Genomic DNA, 21,074 nt, shown 5'->3' on the forward strand with positions numbered 1-21,074 from the left:
CCTTTCTCTTCTCTCCAGGAGACAGGGAGAGAAAGATCGTCTTAGCCTAAAATTTTGCAGACAAGAGGACATGAATAAGTACTTCCAATTTCCTGTCCAAATTCAATAACTAACTTGTAATAAATATATTTAAAAAAAAAAAAAGCAACATCTACCTAGAAGCCAAACTAGCCTAGGGTTATCCAAATGGAATAAAAAAAGGGATTAAAAAAAAAGGCGGAAAAAAGAAATAACTTATTAGCCAAAAATAATAATAATAAATAAATAAATAAAATAAACAAGTAGTAATAATAATAATAAATGTATAACAGTAAACCATCCAATCAGATATTATTTTGAAACATTGCCCTTCACTAGCCAAAAGAACCATCTTTTCTTTGTGGGGTTACCATCCCTTTTCATGAGATTATAATGAAAAGAAAGAACTTAATAGCAAATGCAAACAAGAGGTGGTTCTTGAGTGGATTTCGCCTGCAGAAGCCATGTGATTGGCCAAGGGAAAAAGGTTAGGCTGAATGCTAAATGAAAAGGAAAAACAGAAAGCATAAATAATCAGATATATAATAAAACTAACTCATAATTATCCCAATCATGTACAATTAGGTCAGGATGCAAAGTCATCTATCCTATAAAGATGTTTAAACCACTATTATTTGCTTTGTCTGATGCTTCTTCTCACAACCTTTTTTTTCCCCCTTTCTTTACTTATTCTCTTTTGCCAAACAGAATGAGGATCCAAAAGAAATCACTTGGTTTTAGATGTGTATTACAAACATCAGCCTTGGAAAGAATCCCACAAAAGTAGTTTGTAAAAGTGATTCGTTTTACTTGTGTTGGATAAGAAGCACTCCTTCGTTGCATTGGAGGGACAAGTCAAATAGATTGTTAGATTTTGACTGATATTGATTGTTGTGGTTTTGTACGACTTTCAATCATGTATTTTTATCAAAGTTTCCTAAAAGTAGTTTTTGTGTAAGGTTGGTATATTGCTCCTAAAGGTGTGGCTATGAAGGCAGCAATACAAAGACAAGAAAAAAATCAACAATATCTCAAGTTTGGATATTGACCAAACCATTTTCCACCCTTTTGTGGGGTTGAAGCAAATAATTGAAGTGATTTTGAATTCGATCTTTGACTGTCCTTTTTTCATAATCGCAAACGTCTAAAGTATACTATAGACTCTGCATTTAATCTCACAAGACAACCATCTGACTTACAATATTTAGAATCAGAAAATTGATAGAATATTCGATATCCTAAATAAGTTAGCCACATGATGTGAACCTAACTTCAAAGATATCTAGATCAACAACCTATAATGATTCGATTGAGGTAAATAATTGAAGGGTGGGTTTGAATATCTGATTTTGTGAAAGCATCTCCAACGTAAAAAAAGTGGTATAATTAGAGAAATTGGGGAAGGGAAAGATTGATGGGAGTGGGGAATCCTTTAGTTTGAAAGGGAAACAGTAGAGATGACATAAGCATTGTCCACTGGACCACTAATGGTCGGGAGAGAATGAGAAGATAAGAAATGCAAAAACAACATATATACCAAAACTTGCACTTAGATCCTCACAGCCTTTCTCATGTTTGTTCATCGGAGAAAACCAAGAATCAAAATTTGTTACCCAAGCTTTCAATAGTAGTTTTAGGATTAGACAAAGAATCAGCAAGCAATCCTGTCCATTTTATAGTTCAATATCATCTCTACTACTAATTTGGGAATCTGGGTTTGCAATGATTTTTCAAGGCGAACAAATTGAATCATTGAAAGAGAACAAAGGACAAGATGAATCAAATGAAGAAGAAGAAGAAGCAACAGACCAACCTGACGGTGTTGGAGCTTTGGAGTGGCTGAACTTGAGCTTGGGGAGGAACAAACAGCTTTTAACTGAATCACAAAGATCTGCAGCTTCAGCCAAAACCTTTTCATGCAACTTCTGTAAGAGAGTATTCTACAGTTCACAAGCATTAGGAGGCCATCAAAATGCTCACAAGAGAGAGAGAAGTGCAGCTAGAAGACACCAAGCCCACAGAATGATGACTTTACTTGGTCTTCCAATTCATAATTCTATGGTTAGATCACTTGGTGTTCAACCACATTCACTTGTGCACAAACCAGGTAGGGAAGACACTGCAGTAGTAGCAAGATTTAATCATGTCAAAACTAGTTCATGGGCACCTTTCATGCTGGGGGATGCCATGGACTTCATGTGGCCAGGAAGTTTCCGCTTTGCTCAACATCAAATTCTCCCAGAGCCACCACCACCACGAGAACCACCAATGGAACCGTTCAAGCTCGATCTGAATCTCCGACTTTAATTCTGTCTGTTGTAATAATATGGACTTGTCTACTTCATTCCTATAGTGATCAATAGTTCATTCATATATATCAAGTACATGACTAACTTTAGGGGAAGAGTTAGAATCCTATGTGAAATCAGGAAAATGCACCATTAATGTTAAATCTCTTCTGCTTGTTGAAACACAAGAGGCCTGATTTGTTTCAACATTAAGATTTAGAGTATATAAATTACATCAAACTAAGTAGGCCGTAAGGGGGAAGGAAAAAAGATCAATAATAATTTGAAAGTTAAAGATTCTTGCTTTTGTCATCTCTTCCTGTGGTTTCCTATTAGGGAGAAATGTCCCATATACATTTCAATGCTCAATCACAGGTCAACTAGAGCTCCAGCTTCCAGTGATCTAGAAGATGATAACATTCAGAAAGCTTGGAAGTAAGCTCCATCAACATAAAGGAGGATTTAATAACAATTTTAGTTGCTGACAGCATTTCAACTTATTCAATTTGATAAATGTAGGATCCAACTGCAGGAGATCTGATTGCTTTCAATGTGTACAGAGAACTACATTCAACATTAATGTCATCGTTTCTATTTTGCAGAACCTAAAGTTCACATCTCATAACCAGATTAATTGCAAAATATTTCACTAAGGATGATGACATTAAACTATGGATCAAAGCGCCAAAAGCAATGTCAAAATTAGACTTGAGAGCAATGCTGCTGCATAAGTGATCTATCTGCAGCAAAGTTTTTGAGGCTGAAGGGTAGTCGTAGCTCTCTAGTTCTATTTGCCTGGCTTCTTTTCCAGGGGTGTTCGAGTTGGCATAGCTTGCAAAAATCAAAGTTGGCCCTGCAGAGGATTCAAGAAATGGAGTACTACCAGCTGATATGAATTCATATGTGATCTCATACTGAACAAAGCCAGGTTGTTTAACAGAACGATCTCTCCAACTAAATGGATGGAGCTATTGATTGTTTTTAACACATATCAAGAGAAGGGTCTGATGAGAGCATTCACTTGAAAATGCAAATAAATATCTAACAACAAACTCTAGATTTATGTAAATAAGATTAAGCATTTATGTGTGAGGGATTAGATAAGAGGAATATCAATGCGACCACAAAGACCTACAAACAATTGGGATTGTTCTCGGAATTACCTCCCTTCAAACATTGCCCGCATCTGATCTAGTGCGATTCTTCAAAGAGGGTAGATAGTCAGAAGAATTTCCCATGAACGATCAAAACTTTAGACTCTAAATAGATCTCCTCCTCCTTGTCTTAAACCTATCTGCTGTTTGGATTTCATTAACTTTAGGTGACTTGGCAGGAGGCCTTTGTGATATCTCCTTGTCTTTTGCATGTGATGCCATGTGATCTGACGGTCTCTTCCGTTTTCTGGATTTTGTGGCAGAAGATTCTGCCCTTTTAGTTTTCCGAGTCACCAATTTCTTATCCCCTGTATCCCCGCTTTGACATGGGGTCGCAAAACTGTTTGCCGTTGGTAAGTCTTGATGTTGAGCACCATTACTATCGGTATCTCTGAAACATGCACCAGATTCTTGCTCATTCTTGGGTAGTTCTCCACTTGCCTTAGATGACAGATTGCTCATTCTTGAGGAACTCTTTGCTCTATTACCACCGCTTGAGGGATGGCGTGTGCTCCATCGTGTGTTCTCAAACCATCTGCTAACCTGCAAATGGAATAAATAATTGAGCCTTCCACTAGAATAAAGTTTTAGCTAAAACTTCAAAGGAACCCAATGCATAACCTGCTTCAGACTGAGCCCTAGTTCTTGTGCCAAACTCTCCTTTGTAGCTCGTTTAGGATACTCATTTTCTTGGAATGATGCAAAAAGTCTCTGGAACAATTGCAACAATATTAGGAAAAAGGCATGGCATTAAATTAAAAATTAGTGATCTTTTCTTCTAATTAAAATGTTGGACCTGCATAAAAAAACTTGATATATCGGAGTTAATAATACATTTTGTTTCTCATAACAGAGAAACAAAGATCTCATTGTCTCTTTTTCATCTTAGCTGTTTGGCCCTCTTACTCATAACTAACTAGTTCTGTATTTCTGTGGAAATCATACCGGCGTTTCAAAATCTAAGGCATTTATGTTTTAAAAACCAAGTGAACTATACAAGCACAAGGAAACTGATATTTCGCAATAAGTTGTCCAAAGACCATGAAGGGTGTTGATAGCTAATCTAACTAACGTCATGGAGGCTGATAATTGATAGACTTGACTGGATTCGGAGTTGAATGTTAGTGACACGTTCATTATATTTATTTTGAAACAACAAATATAATAGATCTAATGATCGTATGGCTGCAATATTCATCTCCTTCGATATAATCTTTTACGCATCAGCATGCATTCTTAAATCAAGTTGCAAGGGAACCCAACGGGAGAAATCTTTGGATAAAACCTTATTTCCCAACCCCACCCGAAAAATGGAAAACAAAACATACACGAGAAATAAGACAAAAGAAGGAAACAGGAAACCCCAGTTCAAAGAAAAAAAATTACAAAAGAAAAATAAAGACGAAGAAAAATTACCTCCAATGCAGGTTGACTGAGTCTTCTATTTGATGATGATGTGGTTTGCCTAGCAGAAGAACTAGATTTTGCAGTGTCTACAGGAGTTTCAGTCACAGAATTATTCACATTTATAGCAGCTGCCTTTTGACGAGTTCTCTTAGGGCTGCGTTTAGTTTTTACATTAGTTAAATCATCATTAGTCCCATTGTTTGACAATGCAAGAACCAGATTTTCAGGACCTCTCTTCCTAGTACTACTATCCCAGCCTCTGTCATGACTTGAGTCCATAGAAGTACTCCCGTAAGTGTCGTCACTTGAGTCGGTAGGAACATTCCCGTATGTCTCCTTCAATAATGTAATAGGCAAATGAATAGGAATTTTTTACTCATTTAGTCTAAAACTAAGCAAGAACCCTGTTAAATATCTAGACTCTCTTATATAACATTTAATGCACAAGACACATAAACATGATGTACTAAAGCTACAATAAACACATCTTGATGGATAAGCTACAATTACATAAACACATCTTGATGGGGATAAGGCCACTTGATTTTATTATTTTTTTTTTCCCTACAAAGAACAAACAATAAAAGAAACAAAAATTATTTACAAGAGGATAAAAGAATGAGAAATCATTTACTACTGTTTCACATTCCACAACCTGGGAAAACTAATAGAACGTACTCCCGTACGTACTTAAAAGCATGGAAAACAAATCTCTCTATTTTTTGCTTGGAAGAATATAAGGTTTATTTTGATAAATAATAGTTTATGGAAAAAACCCCAGGGAATAATTACCCCAAAAAAAAAAAAATCTTCGAAACCGAAGGCCAAAACGACACATGAAACCTCACTAAGGACCACACTTCACAAGGGTCTCTATCCCTACCTTTGAACACTTTTGTTCCTTTCCCCCCGATATCCCATAACACTGCACACACCCCCACAAACTCCAAAAAACGACCTCTCTCTAAAAGGTGAATGGAGGAGGAACTCCCTGATCATCACACGAATGTCCCCTTGGCCAGCAATCCTAACATCAAACTCTTGCAGAAAGTAGCTCCACGCAGTCCTTGCATACTGACAGTCTCAAAGAAGAAGATCCAGGTCTTCCTAGCAAAGCCTATCTAAGTGTTCACTCGACCGAGTAAAACTAGCCAAGTGAATAACCTGAATTTTTTAGGTATCTTAATCCTCCAAACCACATAAAAAACCGATTCCCTGATGGGGGAAGGATCCAACAACCACCTGAAGAAAGATTTACTAGAGAATCATTCACTAGGATTAGGACTCCAAACACGAATATCCCTCCTCCTAATCCTAAAAGTACACTCATCCAATAAAGAAAAAAGAGAGGCCACCTCCATTGTTTCCTTATTGGACAAATGACAACGGAACCCAAAAGAAAAAGACAGAGTTCCCCGACCAAACCAAGAAGATGAAGAAAGGTATAGCAAAGAAGACTATCCCCCCACCCATTGATCTTAAAACATATCCTTACCATCACCCACAATACGACAAACCATATGAGAAAAAGTAAGAAACTCAAATGAAATTTCTTTCCACGGATTTCGGTATGTCTTTCACCCCTTTGGCGACGTAATCAAAAGGATGGTTGCCATGCTTACTCGCAATAACCCGATGCCACAAGGACTCAGGGTCGAGGGCAAAATGCCAAAGCCACTTCGCCAATAAAGCTTTGTTACTAATGTAAGAAGAATAAGGGTTAATTGGGTAATTAGGCAATATTCTAGGTTAATTCCCTTTTTACCCTCACCCATCTGTTATGAAACACAGTATCATTCTAATAGAAGATTCATAATCTTGATTTTCGGGCGATTACTCCTTGAGGCTACTTAGACTACATTCATTTGGTATTAGATCAACTGCCTAGGCCAACGTTGACTACCATCGGTGGAGGACCAAAAAACTCTTGGTGACGCCGATCACAAAAGGGAGCTTCATGAGTTGTGCTCATTGCTGAACAACCCACATCTAATTAGGAGAAACCCTTGAAATTCCAAGAAAGAAGAAACCAGAAATTTTTCAAGATTTTGCAAGAATGGACTATTGTCGATTAATGATGTCTAAGAAAAAATACAGCAATTGGTGTGGGCAAGAAAATCAAATTTACTTCCAAAAACAATGTTGAAATTCTTACTCAAGTGATTCAAAAGAAGAATTCCTTCAGAACTCAAGGACACAATTGTACAACCTATAGAACAGATCCTATTCAAGTAAGGTCGTGATTCAAAGAAGAATTCCAACATACTAATTTTTCCCAAGCTCGATTTTCTCAAAGAACCTATCATTATCCACGTTGGAAATTTGATTCTAGTGATTCTAATGATTCCAATGATGTTTCTAGGATGGAATAAGAAGACAACAATATTGAAAAAGGGCCCAATAATCCAATCAAACCCATTTTTCAAGAAATCGACATAAAGATTGGAAGTTAGATGAATTAAAGAATCATCAAGAGTGGATGTTTACAACCTAAGAAAAACGTTCAAGACTCGAAATTACTCTTTTGATTATGAAACACGATCAAGAAAAATTAATTCCAGAAAAGCAATGGATGAGTCCTATACCCACTACGATTGAAACATATCCAAGAATCCAACAAAATGACTACTTTGGTCCCGTAGCATTTGAGGAAATAAAGAAAACAACAAAGGGAATCCAACGTTCATTGGAAAATGACTCATCATATTGATCAATTATCAATTCATTCAAGAACGGATTGATTTTATATATGGAAGAAAAAAACAAAAGAATCATGAATGGAAAATTTTCATATAGAAAATCTTGAAGATAAATTTGAGAGAAATTTTGTTGAGACCCATATAATCGATAGAGGCAACTGGGGCAAAAATCACGCTAACGAAGCAGAAGATAAAAAGAATTTGAAAATATTGATTTGGAAGTAGTCTCAAGTGAAGAAGAAAAATCCAACAAAGAAGATGGAAAAGAGGTATCAAACATCGAAACTCTAAACGTCGAGGCAAAAATAAAAAAATCGACCAAGAACGACACTCTGATTGCATTTGAGATCGTTTACCACAATGTCAAAGAACTTGAAGCAAAAGATGAAGAAAATGTGATCCTTGAAGGGGTCTCTTCGGAAGCTAATTCTTTTGTGATTGTTCCTATGATTACGATTTTGAATGAGCTCGAGGGAAATTTCTTTTTTGGGTTTATGGCCAATGGAAAATTTCATTATTTGGTGGTAATATTGGATTTTTTGTCTTGGATTTACTTCATTAATCGAAATAACTTTGATCGAAATGTTGGAAGTTGATTTGGCCTTGTGCCATTGAACGAGTTTATTACTTCTTGATTGTTTCATTTTTTTCTTTTTAAAACTCGAGGACAAATTCTCTTTTTGGAGGGGTAGAATGATGTAAGAAGAATAGGAGTTAATTGGGTAATTAGTCAATATTCTAGGTTAATTCCCTTTTTATCCCCGCTTGTAATAAAACTCTCTAAATAGGAACATTCCCCTCTTGTATAAAACACATTATCATTCTAATAAAAAATTCACAATCTTGATTCTTGGACAATTACTCCTTGAGGCTACTTAGGTTACATCAGTTACGCATCCTTAGATTGCCTATCTCCAATCACCTTTGGTTAACAGGCCGACCAACCATCTCCCAACTAACAAGATGAGAGCCTTCCCTTCATTCACCCCTTCCCGAAGGAAATCTCTCATCAACTTGTCTAGGCTCTTACAAACCAAACTAGGAGCCCGACACAGGGAGAGATAATAAATAGGAATGCCACTCAGAACCGATCTAATCAGGGTCAACCTCCCAACTTCCGAGAAACAGCCTTTCTTCCACGAAGCTAGTATCTTGCAGAACTTTTCAAAAATAGGATCCCAAAAAAACGTGGCTCTCAGATTACCTCCCAACAGGAGCCCAAGGTATGAAGAAGGGGAAGACTCAACCTCAAAACCAATCACATTCAATGGTGTTAGATGATATAATCAAATCTACCTTCACCCATCAACTTAAGCTTTTAGGTCAATTGGTGATTTAAAATGGTATCAAAGCAAGTTGATTCGGGATATCCAAGGTTCAAACCTCTACAACGTTGTTTCTTCCCCAATTAATATTCATTTCCACTTGTTGGGCCTTCTTCATATTTCAAGCCCACAAGTGAGGGGGGGAGTGTTAGATATATAATTAAATCTACCTTCACCCATCAGGGCTTTTGGGTCAATTGGTGATTTAAGAGATGGGTTGAGCTAAGTTAAAACTTAACCCAATGTTTGGTCCACCAACTTAATGACTCAACTCTACCAGCTTCTATAGTATTCACTATCGAAGTTCACACATTTATCGAGAAACTCTATCTTTACCTCCCCCCCTAAATCCATTTCCAATAACTCCATCCACCGGCCACTACCGATAACCAACTTTGGCGATGTGCTCTGACGGCCACCACAACTCCAGCAACTACCTCTGACCTCCAACTATGGCTATAACCACCATTGGCGACTATTGCCAAATCACTCCACTGACATGCTTTTCGACGACCACCTGTAGCAAAGACCACCTCTAACAATCATCTCCCTCGACCACCTCCAATATCCAACTCCTTGAACTACTACCTTTGGTGCCAACCACTTATGGATGCCACCATGACTGCATCTTCTAAGGCTTTCCACTTCTCTGTTCGACGTAAGGATCCTACCAACATGGCTAAGTCCAAATTTGGTGTTGCTCTGATATGACCTGTTAGGGCAACAAACCTCTATATATCTCTATAATTGTACGATATTGTCCACTTCGAGCATAAACCCTCGTTATTTTACTTTTCATTTCGCCCAAACAGCCTCGTAGTTGTCCTCCCCAGTATACTCATGATCATTCCCTTATCTAGCCAATGTGGAACTTTGACTGCATTCCCAACACCAACAACATGCATGCATAATACACCCTAACCTACAATTTGACATAAGATGCCATAAAAAGAACTGAACCTTGATGACCTTTTTTTTTTTTTTTTTTTTTTTTGTGCATCGACACTCATACATTCCATTAATGTGAAAGTATATTGTAATTTTGTTGTTTGTATGAGACAAGTATTTTGTCTCCCTCAAATACAATGGTTGCATGTAAAAAATTGTAAAATATATATGAAGGTTTTAAGTTGACATCTGAATTAAATGTTAAAAACTTGGGAAAATGTGCATGCAATTGAAAGGTTAAACAAAAAGTTAAAAGAAAAAATATGAAATGCATGATCCGAAAGTAAACTCTAAACCATATTTTTCGAAACTCCCAACAATATATGCATACTTCTAAAAAAGTCGATTCATAATTTTCTTTAAATATATGTATAGAATTATTGAATAAAAATATTTTCAAAAAAATTGTCACAAGAGATGTAGATTGTTTAGGTTAGAAAAAATTGCACCAAATACTCATGACTTCAGAACTCAACTCAGGACCCCAAATAGCCCCTAAATGATAATAAAAAGTAACTCTTAGTAACCAAAGAGAGAGAATATTGGTTGGTGTCCAATGTGAAGTCTAAAAACTTTTGCATTAAAAATTAGATTTTATTAAAGGTATATTACACTTTTCTAAGACTATTTGACCTCTTAAGTTTTCAAATCTTACTATCTAAATTATGAATCTTAAAAAATAGGTCTAAATGTTTTTTTTTTTGGAAAAAAGAAAGCTGGACACTTTTTAAAAATAATTATTTATTGATATTATTAGGGCAAAATAAAATACATTTTGGGTTCCTAAAGTTTGGGGTTAATGTCCATTTCCTAAACTCTTGTTCTCGTAAGTTAACTAATGGTAAAATGATTTGGCGGCGAGCCGATTATATTGGATGATTAGGCAATACTATATTAATTTAATAATACTTTTAATGATCAGGCGTGTTGACAATTTTCTCTCTCTTCCATTCCCCTTTTCTTTGCCTTTGCTAGCGACAATGGATGGTTGCTCTTCTCTCTCCTCCTACCTTGTCGAATGGCGCCCAAATCCTTGGAGAATAGAGAGGAGGTCTCCCTTCTTTCTAGATATGGTCCGAAACAAAAGGAAGCTTCCCCTTCATTGTTCATATTCATATTGGCACTTATCAACGATAACTCCCAACAGATGTGATGGCAGCACACATTCGAAGGACTAGAAAGAAAAGGGTGGAGACAAGAGAGCGTATGGCGGCAAACCTTGTCTCCAACAAAGTTGCCCGAAGAAAAATGGGGAATGGAAAGAAGATAAAGAAAATTACCAACTCAGATGTCCAGTCACCAAAGAGATACTTTTACATTAATGTAATATAACTGAATCACCTAATCAACAATTTAACTACCTAATCATCTTATTGTTAGTCAATAACAATCAAAAGATCTCAGGAACCATTTAGTACTAATTTCCAAATTGCAAGGACGGCTGCATTTTGAAACAGCAAGGACCAAATAGATAGCACACCAAACTACCGAGATCATAGGTATATTTGGCCTTATTAATTAGGGTTGTTAATCGGTTGGTTGACATTGGTTTTGGGGAAATTGACGTTGAAACAACTAGTCAGTTTTCAATAAATGGAAACCGACTAATTTTTTATGGTTTATTTTGTTGATTGACTAACTGTTGGGTGGGTCAGTCAGTCGGTTTTTTATTTTAAAAAAGTACACAATAGAAGAGAGAGGGAGAGAGAAAAGTTGCGATAGAGATATGAGAGGGTGACAACCTTTGAAAAGAGGATGGAAGAAGAAAGAAAGGAAGAAAAGGAGAAGGGAAGAAAAAGGAAAAATAAAGTGAAGGAGATGAGAGGGAGAAAAGAAAAAAAGAAAAAGAACAGGGGAAAAGAAAGAAAAGGAAAAAAAAAACAAAAGTTGAAAGCAAACCATTTCTGAAAATTTGACCTGTTTTGACCTATTTCTGAAAATTTATGGTTTAAATGGTAAATTTTGAAAGTAAATGAAAGTTAAAAGTTGAAGGACCAAAAATTTGGTTCCCTTTCTTTTTAATCAATTGTACTATAAATACTATTGTAAGAGAGAAGGAACATCTTTCTACCATAGTAAAGATCCAGAGTAGAACGTACTGAAATTTTTCAAAAGAAGAGGCCTGCTATTAACCTAAGCTTCAGTTAGCTGATTAAGACAGAAGTTACCTACGTATCAATTATTCCAATCGGGCAATCTGATATTCTTTAAAAGAAGAAACAAATGGTCGATGAACTATGTTTGCATAATGTTGAGAGAGAGTCTCCCATATACTTCAAAGAACAAATTGGCAGATAGCAATATAATTTCTAATTTTATAAGAATATAATGCATTATGATTATAATGAAATACTCACATCATGTAGCTTCTTGTAATCCAACCGTTCAACCTGTCTTCTTCCTGAAACAGGTTCAAGACCATCCTTTAGACTTGATAACTCATTATGTAGTGCACTCTTGCTAGGACCGCATCCAGAACTTTGCCCATTAGAGTTTTTCACAGACAAAGTATTATTTAAGGAAGACACAAAGTCATCATCTTTGGAAGGACGGTTATTGTCAAGTGCAGCTAGATCTTCAGAATCAGATGTAAAGTCAGAACTTGAACTTTCCCTTCTAACACCTTCATCAAGTTCTGGAACACTGGGATCATAGTCATCATCCTCCGAATCATCAGAAGGGAGACCTAAGTACTGGTCATCATTGGGTGGAACCTCTAATCCCTCAGAAGCAGAAGCATATCCAGATGTATCAGAGTTTGATTGATCAGAACTTGAACTTGATTCATCAGAACTCGATTCATTGTCCTGGTCAATAGTATCTGGAACATCAGGATCATAATCGCCATCTTCAGAATCATCTGAAGGAAGACCTAAGGTGTGATCAGAATTTTGTCCAGCAGCTGCTGCTGCAGCCTCAGGATAGACTTTCTGCACACAGTAGAGGAAACTAACAATATAACAAACAACGGAAAAAAAAGGGCACTATTTGAATATTTGTTGCAAAATTAAATTACCTCCCAAGTATCAGTTATAGAAAGATTTGATCCTTGAAATTCATTGAGCAGATCCAAGCAGTCATCTTTACAATCACATCCGGGGCATAGCCATCCCTCATCATCCGGTGGAACTGTGAGAGGGAAAGAGGGAGCATGAACAAAAAGTTACTTGAGAGACAAAATCGACTTTTTAGTATCTAGTTGACAGTGAGAATATTACTGTCTGTATTTAGCAAAGGTGGTTCTAAACAGAACTGATGGAACCCACGATCACAAATACCATCACATAATATGATGTCATTCTCAAGGGACAGTTCTTTGGATCCACATTTTGCACAAAATATCTGATACAAGGTCAGAAGTTCACAATGTAAGTCATTTATCACAAAAAGCAGATGCTTCAACAAAGCCAAATTTTATGCAGAATAAATCAAAAGATAACATCTGGTAAAAATTAAATTTAAAATGATATCCCCCTACATCCTCGCTGTCTATCTGTCCTTCAGAATCGAATAAAGATTCAGAAAGCCTCCCTTCAGCACAAAGTGCGTCAATACGTTGAAATAGATCTCTTATCTTCAATTTGCGTTGCATTATTTCATTTGATGCCCGCTGAAGTTCCTTTTCGGGCTTCAATTTATCTGAGCTGCATGGTTATAATAATGATCAGCAGATGCCACGCATTTCATTACATCCATTATGATAGATGAAATGAGAAGATAAATAATCATAGGATACATTGATGACTAAAACAAAATCAAATTATAACAAAAAGTTCAATACTGATCCAAAAATATAGTTGTAGTGCATAGAAATTTCTATCCGCTTCATGTGAGGATGAAATAACAATAAATTAACTTCTATGTTTATTATCAGCAGGAGCTCTAGAAGTCTGACTTGGACAAAATCATAATTCTTGAAAGCATTGAAGAAAACAGAGTGGCCAGTTGTAAATAATAGCTGCTAAATATGAAACAATCAACAAGTGTACTAAATCCAGTGCTGAGGAACTACATAAGGCTGTAAGGCTGCAAACCTGTCAGCTTTTAACCAGATCCACTCTCTACCATGGGGTAGAGACCTATAAAGAGCTTTTATGTGAGAGAGAGAAAGGGGGTGGGGAATATCTCAAAGAATACAAACACCACAGAAATAGAAATCAGTAGAGCTGTTTACACAATGAGCCAATGACCATCTGTCAAAATCAGCAAAGACAAAGTAATACAAGACAGTATCAGGACACAGTCGATCTAAAAACCCATAAAGGGGAAAATACATACCTGAACCCTTTCCAGCCTTCACTAGAGTAAGCTTCAATCAAGCTCTGTTCATATCCGATGCGGTTCAGTAAATATCTCAACTGTTTCCTGATTGATGAATACTCATCAACTCTTGCTTCCTTTCCTTGTATATTTCTCTTTTTCTTCTTCTTCTTCCTTTTTCCCTCTTCAGCAGTAAAATTATTCAAGTAATTACTTGGTTCAGGAGCTTTAGCTTTCTCTTGGGTCCTTGAACGCAAAACTCTGTCACTGCTTACAAGGGACCTTAACCTATAATTTGTCTTTTTTGATTTCAAAATTCCCTTATCCTTGCGACCCAATTGTTGCGAATTACTGGGAATTTTTTCTAAATTTTGGATAGAATTATTTTGAGTTAAATCTTCAATAGGAGGGTTCATCTGTTCAATATGATTTTTGTTGACATCTTCAACTGGAAGTTCCGAGCACTCATTAAGAAGAGTTGTTGTCTCAACTTCAATAGGTAATTTTAAATTTTCAGTATCTTTATCACTAGATAATAAATTGCCTGCTTCAACTTGATCATTGTCAGCATGGTTAGAGACAGTCTGATTATCTTTTTCTAACAACTCACTAAGCAAATATCCCGAACCAAGTTCCATATTCTGCTGGACCCCTGGTTTTTCTTCATCTGGACCGTCAGTTTTGCTGGAATACTCCGGAGTTGTTCCCAATTCCTGATAACCTGAATGCATTGGCTCATTTGAAAGACAAGTTAGCACTTCAACTTCAACACTGGCCTTGGCTTCTTGTACGGGTTCAGCACTATTATTAGGTCTTGATTCTGTATCAGTATTTTCATCTCTTTCTTCCATATTGTCACTAGCCTTGGCTTCTTGTACGGCTACAGCACTAATATTACATCTTGATTCTGTATCAGTATTTTCATCTGTTCCTTCCATATTGTCACTGGCCTTGGCTTCTTGTACGGCTTCAGCACTATTATTAGGTCTTGATTCTGTATCAGTATTTTCATCTCTTCCTTCCATATTGTCACTGGCCTTGGCTTCTTGTACAGCTTCAGCACTATTATTAGGTCTTGATTCTGTATCAGTATTTTCATCTCTTCCTTCCATATTGTCGCTGGCCTTGGCTTCTTGTACGGCTTCAGCACTATGATTAGGTCTTGATTCTGTATCACTATTTTCATCTCTTCCTTCCATGTTGTCACTGGCCTTGGCTTCTTGTACGGCTTCAGCATTATCATTAGGTCTGAATTCTGTATCAGTATTTTCATCTCTTTCTTCCATATTGTCCCCTAAGAATATCAGCTAGACTCCAGTTTGACTACTCCTGCTCCTGATTACATCAACTAGGGGTTGCTCAGACTTAAGGCCAAAGAATCAACCACTAAAATAATGTAGATTCTTGCTCATCACTTTTGGAGATTAAAAGGTTAGTTCCTACTAAATCATTTTGGAGTTAATTTTTTCAATTTCTACAATTTCCAAGGAGCAGCAATTTTCCTTTTCTATGTACTGAATATTTATTCTACATACGTTATGGACCACCTCAAGCACTCCCCTCACCGAAATTCTCCACGGATATTCATCAGTGTTGACTATCAGGCACTGGAGAGACACCAAGATGACCAACATCAGCCATCTTGAAGGATATAAGGCTAGTAGTGATAAATAATAAAATTCAAGAGGTATTTTTGGGTTCTACAATCCTCTTTGATTTCAGAATTCCAGAAAGTGTCAGCAAATATTAACTATAGGAAATTTTCAATCAAGATTGAATAAAAAACTATGTTACTAGAAAATAATCTTAAAATATTCTCTTTATAAGATAAATTCAAGAGGCAAAATTACCAAAATATATATGAACTCAGCTTCTACTGTGACGAATTTGTCCTTATAACATTAATTTATGAACTGAACAGATATCCAATTTTGAGATAGATTAAAAGGTATACTCAGAAAAAGTCATTTATTTTATTTTAATTTATTTTTTGTGAGAGAGTACAAACAAATTCATCTGACCGCCAGTAATTCTTGAAATTATTTATAATATAACTGCCTAAAATTTAGTTTCATTAAGATATAAAAAACCAGAAAAAATGAAGTTCGAATAACAAAGTTATAGAAAACAAATAAAATAATTTAAACATTATTCATTATATTGTTAAATTGTGCATGAAATTTTCATTCCATAATATATAGGTAAATGGAAGAATGAATTAAGGAATGAAATCTGGAAACAACTTACAAAAACTCAAAACCATGTCAAATCCCCTTTGATACAGAAAACAGCATGCATTATTATCATCATTATTGTCACCATAATTATTTTGATAGATTTGATTGATAGATGGCATTACTAAAAGAATGATAAGGTAACTCACAAGAAAAACAGATACAGGTTCACTTAGCACCATAGTCACTCACTCATAACATGCAACAATGAATGAATTATCAAAAGTAGGGAAACAACAAGAAAAACTGATAGTCACTCACTCATAACATGCAACAATGAATGAATTATCAAAAGTAGGGAAACAACAAGAAAAACTGTGGACTTAACTAGTTAAGCTATCAAAGCATCTTCATGGTGAATAGTCAACTTGCCGTTAATAGTTAAGCTTCCTGATAATAGGATGTACATCTTCTAACACATCGAATAAAAGATGAAATTTTTAAATAAAGACACTACGTCAATTCAAACCTGAACAGACCATCTAAAAGAATGAATGTCTAAGGCACTAATCATCAAATCCATAAAATACTAGTGTAACAACACATGATAATATCCGATTTGTTCCCTTTTCAGTATTCATAATTTCAATTCTCAATATACATAATGGTGAGCAAGAAAGCCATTCAATACTATCCATTTCTAGAAATTGGAATTCATAATTTCAGAATATTATATTGCAAAAAGGAAAGAAAAAAAAACGGAGGGCGAAGCTCGATGGGAGTTACAAATGGCCAACCATAAGCTCAGCTCAGGTTGGCTCGTACTCCAACTCCTACCTCAGAAATCTGCACGTCCAAACTCACAAATAACTCCAATAACGTGAAACAGAGCTTCCAAGGGGGAAAAAACTTAAGCTCAACTTTATAAAATCGATTTTAGCAATGAAATTCTTCAAGAATAAAATATTAGTCCCCGGTATAATATTTCAACAAGGAGAGACAGCAAGTCGGAAAAAAAAAAAAAGAAAGAAAAGAAAACAGAACTCCCGAATCATTACGCCTCTATCTCCGAAAGTCAAGCAAACAAAACGGAAAAGTAGGAAAAAGGAAAGAGAAGAAACAAATGCAATTAACGAGATAAGCATTCGAAGAGAAGAAGAACAAGGCAATGTATTAACTTCAGAAACTCCATTTCCTTTTCGGGGCGAATTGACAAGAAACAAAGAGAATCTAGCAGATATCCAAGAACGTAATACAAAAGACAAGAAAAAAACCTATGGAGAGAAGATACCTGGTGCTGGTGAAGAGCATAGTATTGTCCGTGAAAGAGGGATCTTGTAAGGCGGTGGAGATGTTTGTTAATGGAGTTTTTGGAAGAAAAGAGTAAGAAATTTAGCGATGGTGGTGGTGGTGGTGGTTGTTCTTGGTTCTTCGTTGTGTTCTCAGCAGCTGGAGGAGAGAATAAAGCGGCTTTGTCTCAGAGTCCTCCAAATCTGGGCCACCGTTGTTACTCGGTGCATTTTGCCCAGCCTTCACGCGCACCGTCTGCATCTGCCTTCCGCTACTGCCGCTCATAATCATATTGTATTGCGTCTCATTCTGGGCTCCATCTCCATCTCTTTTGGCCCATTTTTTACTTTCTCCTTTTTCGGCCCAATCTTTCTCTTTATGGGCCTAGGCCCATTCCATTGTAGGAGCTTCTGAACTTCTTGCTGCCCATATTCTTCTTTTGCAACTCTTAGATCTAGCTAGAAAATTCCTGAAATGAATCCAAAATTATTTTAAATTTGTTGGCACAGGCCTTCAGTGCTCCTTCGGCCCACTTCTTTAGTCTAGAAGTGTTACAGGAGCTGTCCTACATGTAACGTTAGTGGTGTCAGGATGGATAACCCCCAAAGTTGTAAAGTATCAATGGCGAGCTCGATTCATTGATCAAGAATTCGAAGGTTTGACTTTTCCTTTTTAAAAATGCGAATTCGATGCAGCCCTTGGTTTTTCCTTAGGCTTGGGCCTGCTAGTGCATTGTCAAGGGAAACTCTCAACAAAATTCTTTGTTTTATTTGGAAATAAAACAATTTGAAACATTTTAGTTGGAAAAGAAAATGATATGTTTATTAATATAGACTCTTAATTTTTTATTTATTGATACAAATTTTAAATATGGCTAGATTAAATAAGTAACTTAGAATAAAATTATTGGATGGCTTTAGTCATAAAATTCTTTTTTTCTACTTAAAAACATAATTTTAAATGTTAAATTTTGTGAGCATCGAGTTTTATATTCATTTGATAATTTTAAATGTTAAATTTCAAAGTTCTATTATTGAGCATCGAATTTTATATTCATTTGATCATCTTTGAATTTTCAACATTATCTAATTGGATCCTTGAATTTTCAAAATGTTTAATAGACATTTTTTAAAAATTAATTAATGTATTATATATATATATATTTGAATTTTATATCTAACAAAATTATGAACATTAAATTTTATGTCTATCAATACTTTTCTAAAAGTATCGAATAGATCATAAATCTATTCAACACAAAATTGAAAACTCAAGGATCTAGGACACAAAATTGAAGGGTTAAGAATACCTATTGAAAACCTTTTTGAAGTTTATGTATCTATTTGACAGAAAAACGAATGTTTAAAGACTTATTAACGCTTTTGAAAGTTTATAGATCAAAATAGACACAAACTTCGAAGTTCATTAAATAAATTTATAATTTACCCTAATTTGAAATCGGTTCAAATTCCAAAGCATTCTCGCCTATATGATAACAAATGACATAATTCACTATGTGTCTTTTTATAGTAAGAAAAAACAAACAAGAAAGAAAAGAAATTCCTTCCTTTAGGTGGTTTCTTAGAAGTGAGACACAATTTTGAGAGATTATGCATGTTGTGGCTAGATATGATTCTTAGAAGACGACGAGACATAGATAAATAAAAAGAACGACCAAGTTACATGTATAACTTTTGGAACTTTTCTTTTATTTGATGTGTATATAACTTTATTGTTGGTGTGGAGAGGAAGGATTTTAGGATCTAAAAATGAACCTTGGAATCTCCAACCAAAACAAGGGGCATGGATATATAAAGATTATACTTTATTGGTTACCCTTGTTTAATCAAATAACAATACAAAATTATATAAAGTAAAATGTTTGGCATTGAAAAGGACTTGTATCTAACTGTTGCAGACAATGAAGGCTTTTGAAATAGCTTTATGAAGTCTAATGATGCCAAACCAACAAGCAAAGATTTCTACTTCCCTTTACCTAAAATCATTCAATTTTGGAAATAACTTTTCAACTTAATAGTTTTCCAAATGGCATCTCATGTATCCAACCTTGGCCATCTTTTTTTTAGGTTTAGTCTTCCATCACTTTAATTCCAAAAGGAAAATTGTTATATTTTTTGTCAATACCATTGTTACTTTATTTCATTCAAATATTTACTTTTTATAAGTGTAATGCCTTACACGAAACAGGCATAAAATCAAAGATTAAAATACTCGTTTAACATTGATATTAAGAATTAATCAATATCTTCAGTATCTTTTATATATATTAATAATAAGATATATGGTTCTCTCACTTTTTAGAATATCTCCCAGTCTATGAAGTACATATACGAATACAGATACGAGATACGGATACGACAGGTGTAAGAGTATATCAACATGCAGTGGAAGTAACAAAGATCAATAAGCACTCTAATTCATTAATTTTTGCATAAACTAAAGCATGTTCATCTAATATAAGAGGGTTTGAAGTCATATCTTTGTAGAACTCTTCAAGATCTTGATTCTCAGCTATTATCTTCTCCAAAACTTGTTGTGAACCACCTAAACATCTTCCCCACTATCCTCTTGGAGCTTTAGAATGAGTTGTGGGACTCAAGAACAGCTTGAACGGAAGGAAACTAGGAGAGTAGTTCATTGCTATAACCCACTTTGAAGAACAATTCTTCAGCTCGAATTTTTTTAAAAAAACTCTTTGAATGCATGCTCCAATTCCACTTCAACCTTCTTTATTTATTGTAGGTTAACATGCAAAGAAGATGACTCCATGAAATGCAACTCATGTTTGAAGTTAATGAAGCAAAAGTAAGTGGGTTTTGTGTGAGCTAGTTGAAGATGATAATGGAAAAATCCAACTTTTCCATTTTTTTGTAAATTTTGTAATTTTTCAATTTCCATAAAACCAAATGATTTCAAAAAATCAATTTAATTTTAAAATTGAAAAGATTTATTAATTTTGTAAAATTAATTTCATAAATTATTTTTCTAATTAATAAATGATTATTTAAATAATTCAATTAATTTAATATCAATTATTAAATTAATTTTTACACAAATCCACCTTCATATATTTAAAATGTATTTAAATATAAATTCTCCTATTACGTTTAATTCTAATTTGAACCTTTCAAATTAAGTTACTCTAAAGTTAATCCATTTACGAGCTAGTAGGGGACCTCGCGGACCAATAGATCATGGGCTCCAACGATCCGACATTAATTGGTTAAACTCATTTTACGGAATTAACCTCATTCGTTAACTAATGGGTCACTCCACTAAAGCCTATAGTTGAACTCCCCTCACTTGATATAACCATAATCAGTAAGTCGATCATTCACAGGTTGTTCGTAATCACAGCTGGGTCAAGTTCACCGTTTTACCGCTGTGAATACATCTTGTTCCTTAAGTTCCTACTAACCCTCTAATGAACAAATTTGATTCATAATACCTATGAATCAAGTCCTTTTTCTATCAAGAGAAGGCGAGGTCC

The 21,074-nt window shown here is 35.3% G+C and overlaps 2 protein-coding genes across 8 annotated transcripts; one reads left to right on the forward strand and one right to left on the reverse strand.

Moving 5' to 3' along the window:
• Positions 1–248: 248 nt before the first annotated feature.
• Positions 249–17,833, reverse strand: HAT3.1 (Homeodomain-like protein with RING/FYVE/PHD-type zinc finger domain-containing protein). Of its 7 annotated transcripts, none has more exons than XR_005479200.2 (10): positions 17,565–17,833; positions 14,118–15,706; positions 13,318–13,483; positions 13,058–13,181; positions 12,856–12,968; positions 12,197–12,769; positions 4,877–5,203; positions 4,082–4,171; positions 3,470–4,003; positions 249–471 (listed from the first exon to the last, which is right to left on the reverse strand). XR_005479200.2 is itself a non-coding variant. In XM_039020171.2 (9 exons), exons 2-9 carry the CDS (start codon positions 15,383–15,385, stop codon positions 3,566–3,568), a joined length of 3,099 nt encoding a protein of 1,032 aa, XP_038876099.2. In that variant the 5' UTR covers positions 15,386–15,434; positions 17,565–17,833; the 3' UTR covers positions 2,768–3,565. The 7 variants fall into 7 exon arrangements, 5 of the variants coding, with proteins under 5 accessions (XP_038876099.2, XP_038876083.2, XP_038876090.2 ...); XR_005479198.2 differs by lacking the exon at positions 249–471 and adding an exon at positions 2,768–3,159; XM_039020171.2 differs by lacking the exon at positions 249–471 and having other exon boundaries at positions 2,768–4,003; positions 14,118–15,434.
• Positions 1,538–2,605, forward strand: LOC120068428 (zinc finger protein 7-like). The gene has a single exon (XM_039020198.2). It carries the CDS (start codon positions 1,741–1,743, stop codon positions 2,323–2,325), a length of 585 nt encoding a protein of 194 aa, XP_038876126.2. The 5' UTR covers positions 1,538–1,740; the 3' UTR covers positions 2,326–2,605.
• Positions 17,834–21,074: the final 3,241 nt, after the last annotated feature.

The sequence above is a fragment of the Benincasa hispida genome, chromosome 1, assembly GCF_027475165.1.
Source record: "Benincasa hispida cultivar pf3 chromosome 1, pf3_genome.v1.1, whole genome shotgun sequence".
Classification (NCBI taxonomy): Eukaryota; Viridiplantae; Streptophyta; class Magnoliopsida; order Cucurbitales; family Cucurbitaceae; genus Benincasa; species Benincasa hispida.

Coding starts and splice junctions, on each gene's coding strand:
- LOC120068428 (XM_039020198.2), top strand. CDS start 1,741: ATGATTTTTCAAGGCGAACAAATTGAATCATTGAAAGAGAACAAAGGA.
- HAT3.1 (XM_039020171.2), bottom strand. CDS start 15,385: ATGGAAGAAAGAGATGAAAATACTGATACAGAATTCAGACCTAATGAT. Junction 12,969..13,057: donor ACCTTTGCTAAATACAGACA/GTAATATTCTCA, acceptor TCCCTCTCACAG/TTCCACCGGATGATGAGGGA. Junction 4,004..4,081: donor TAGGGCTCAGTCTGAAGCAG/GTTATGCATTGG, acceptor TTCCATTTGCAG/GTTAGCAGATGGTTTGAGAA.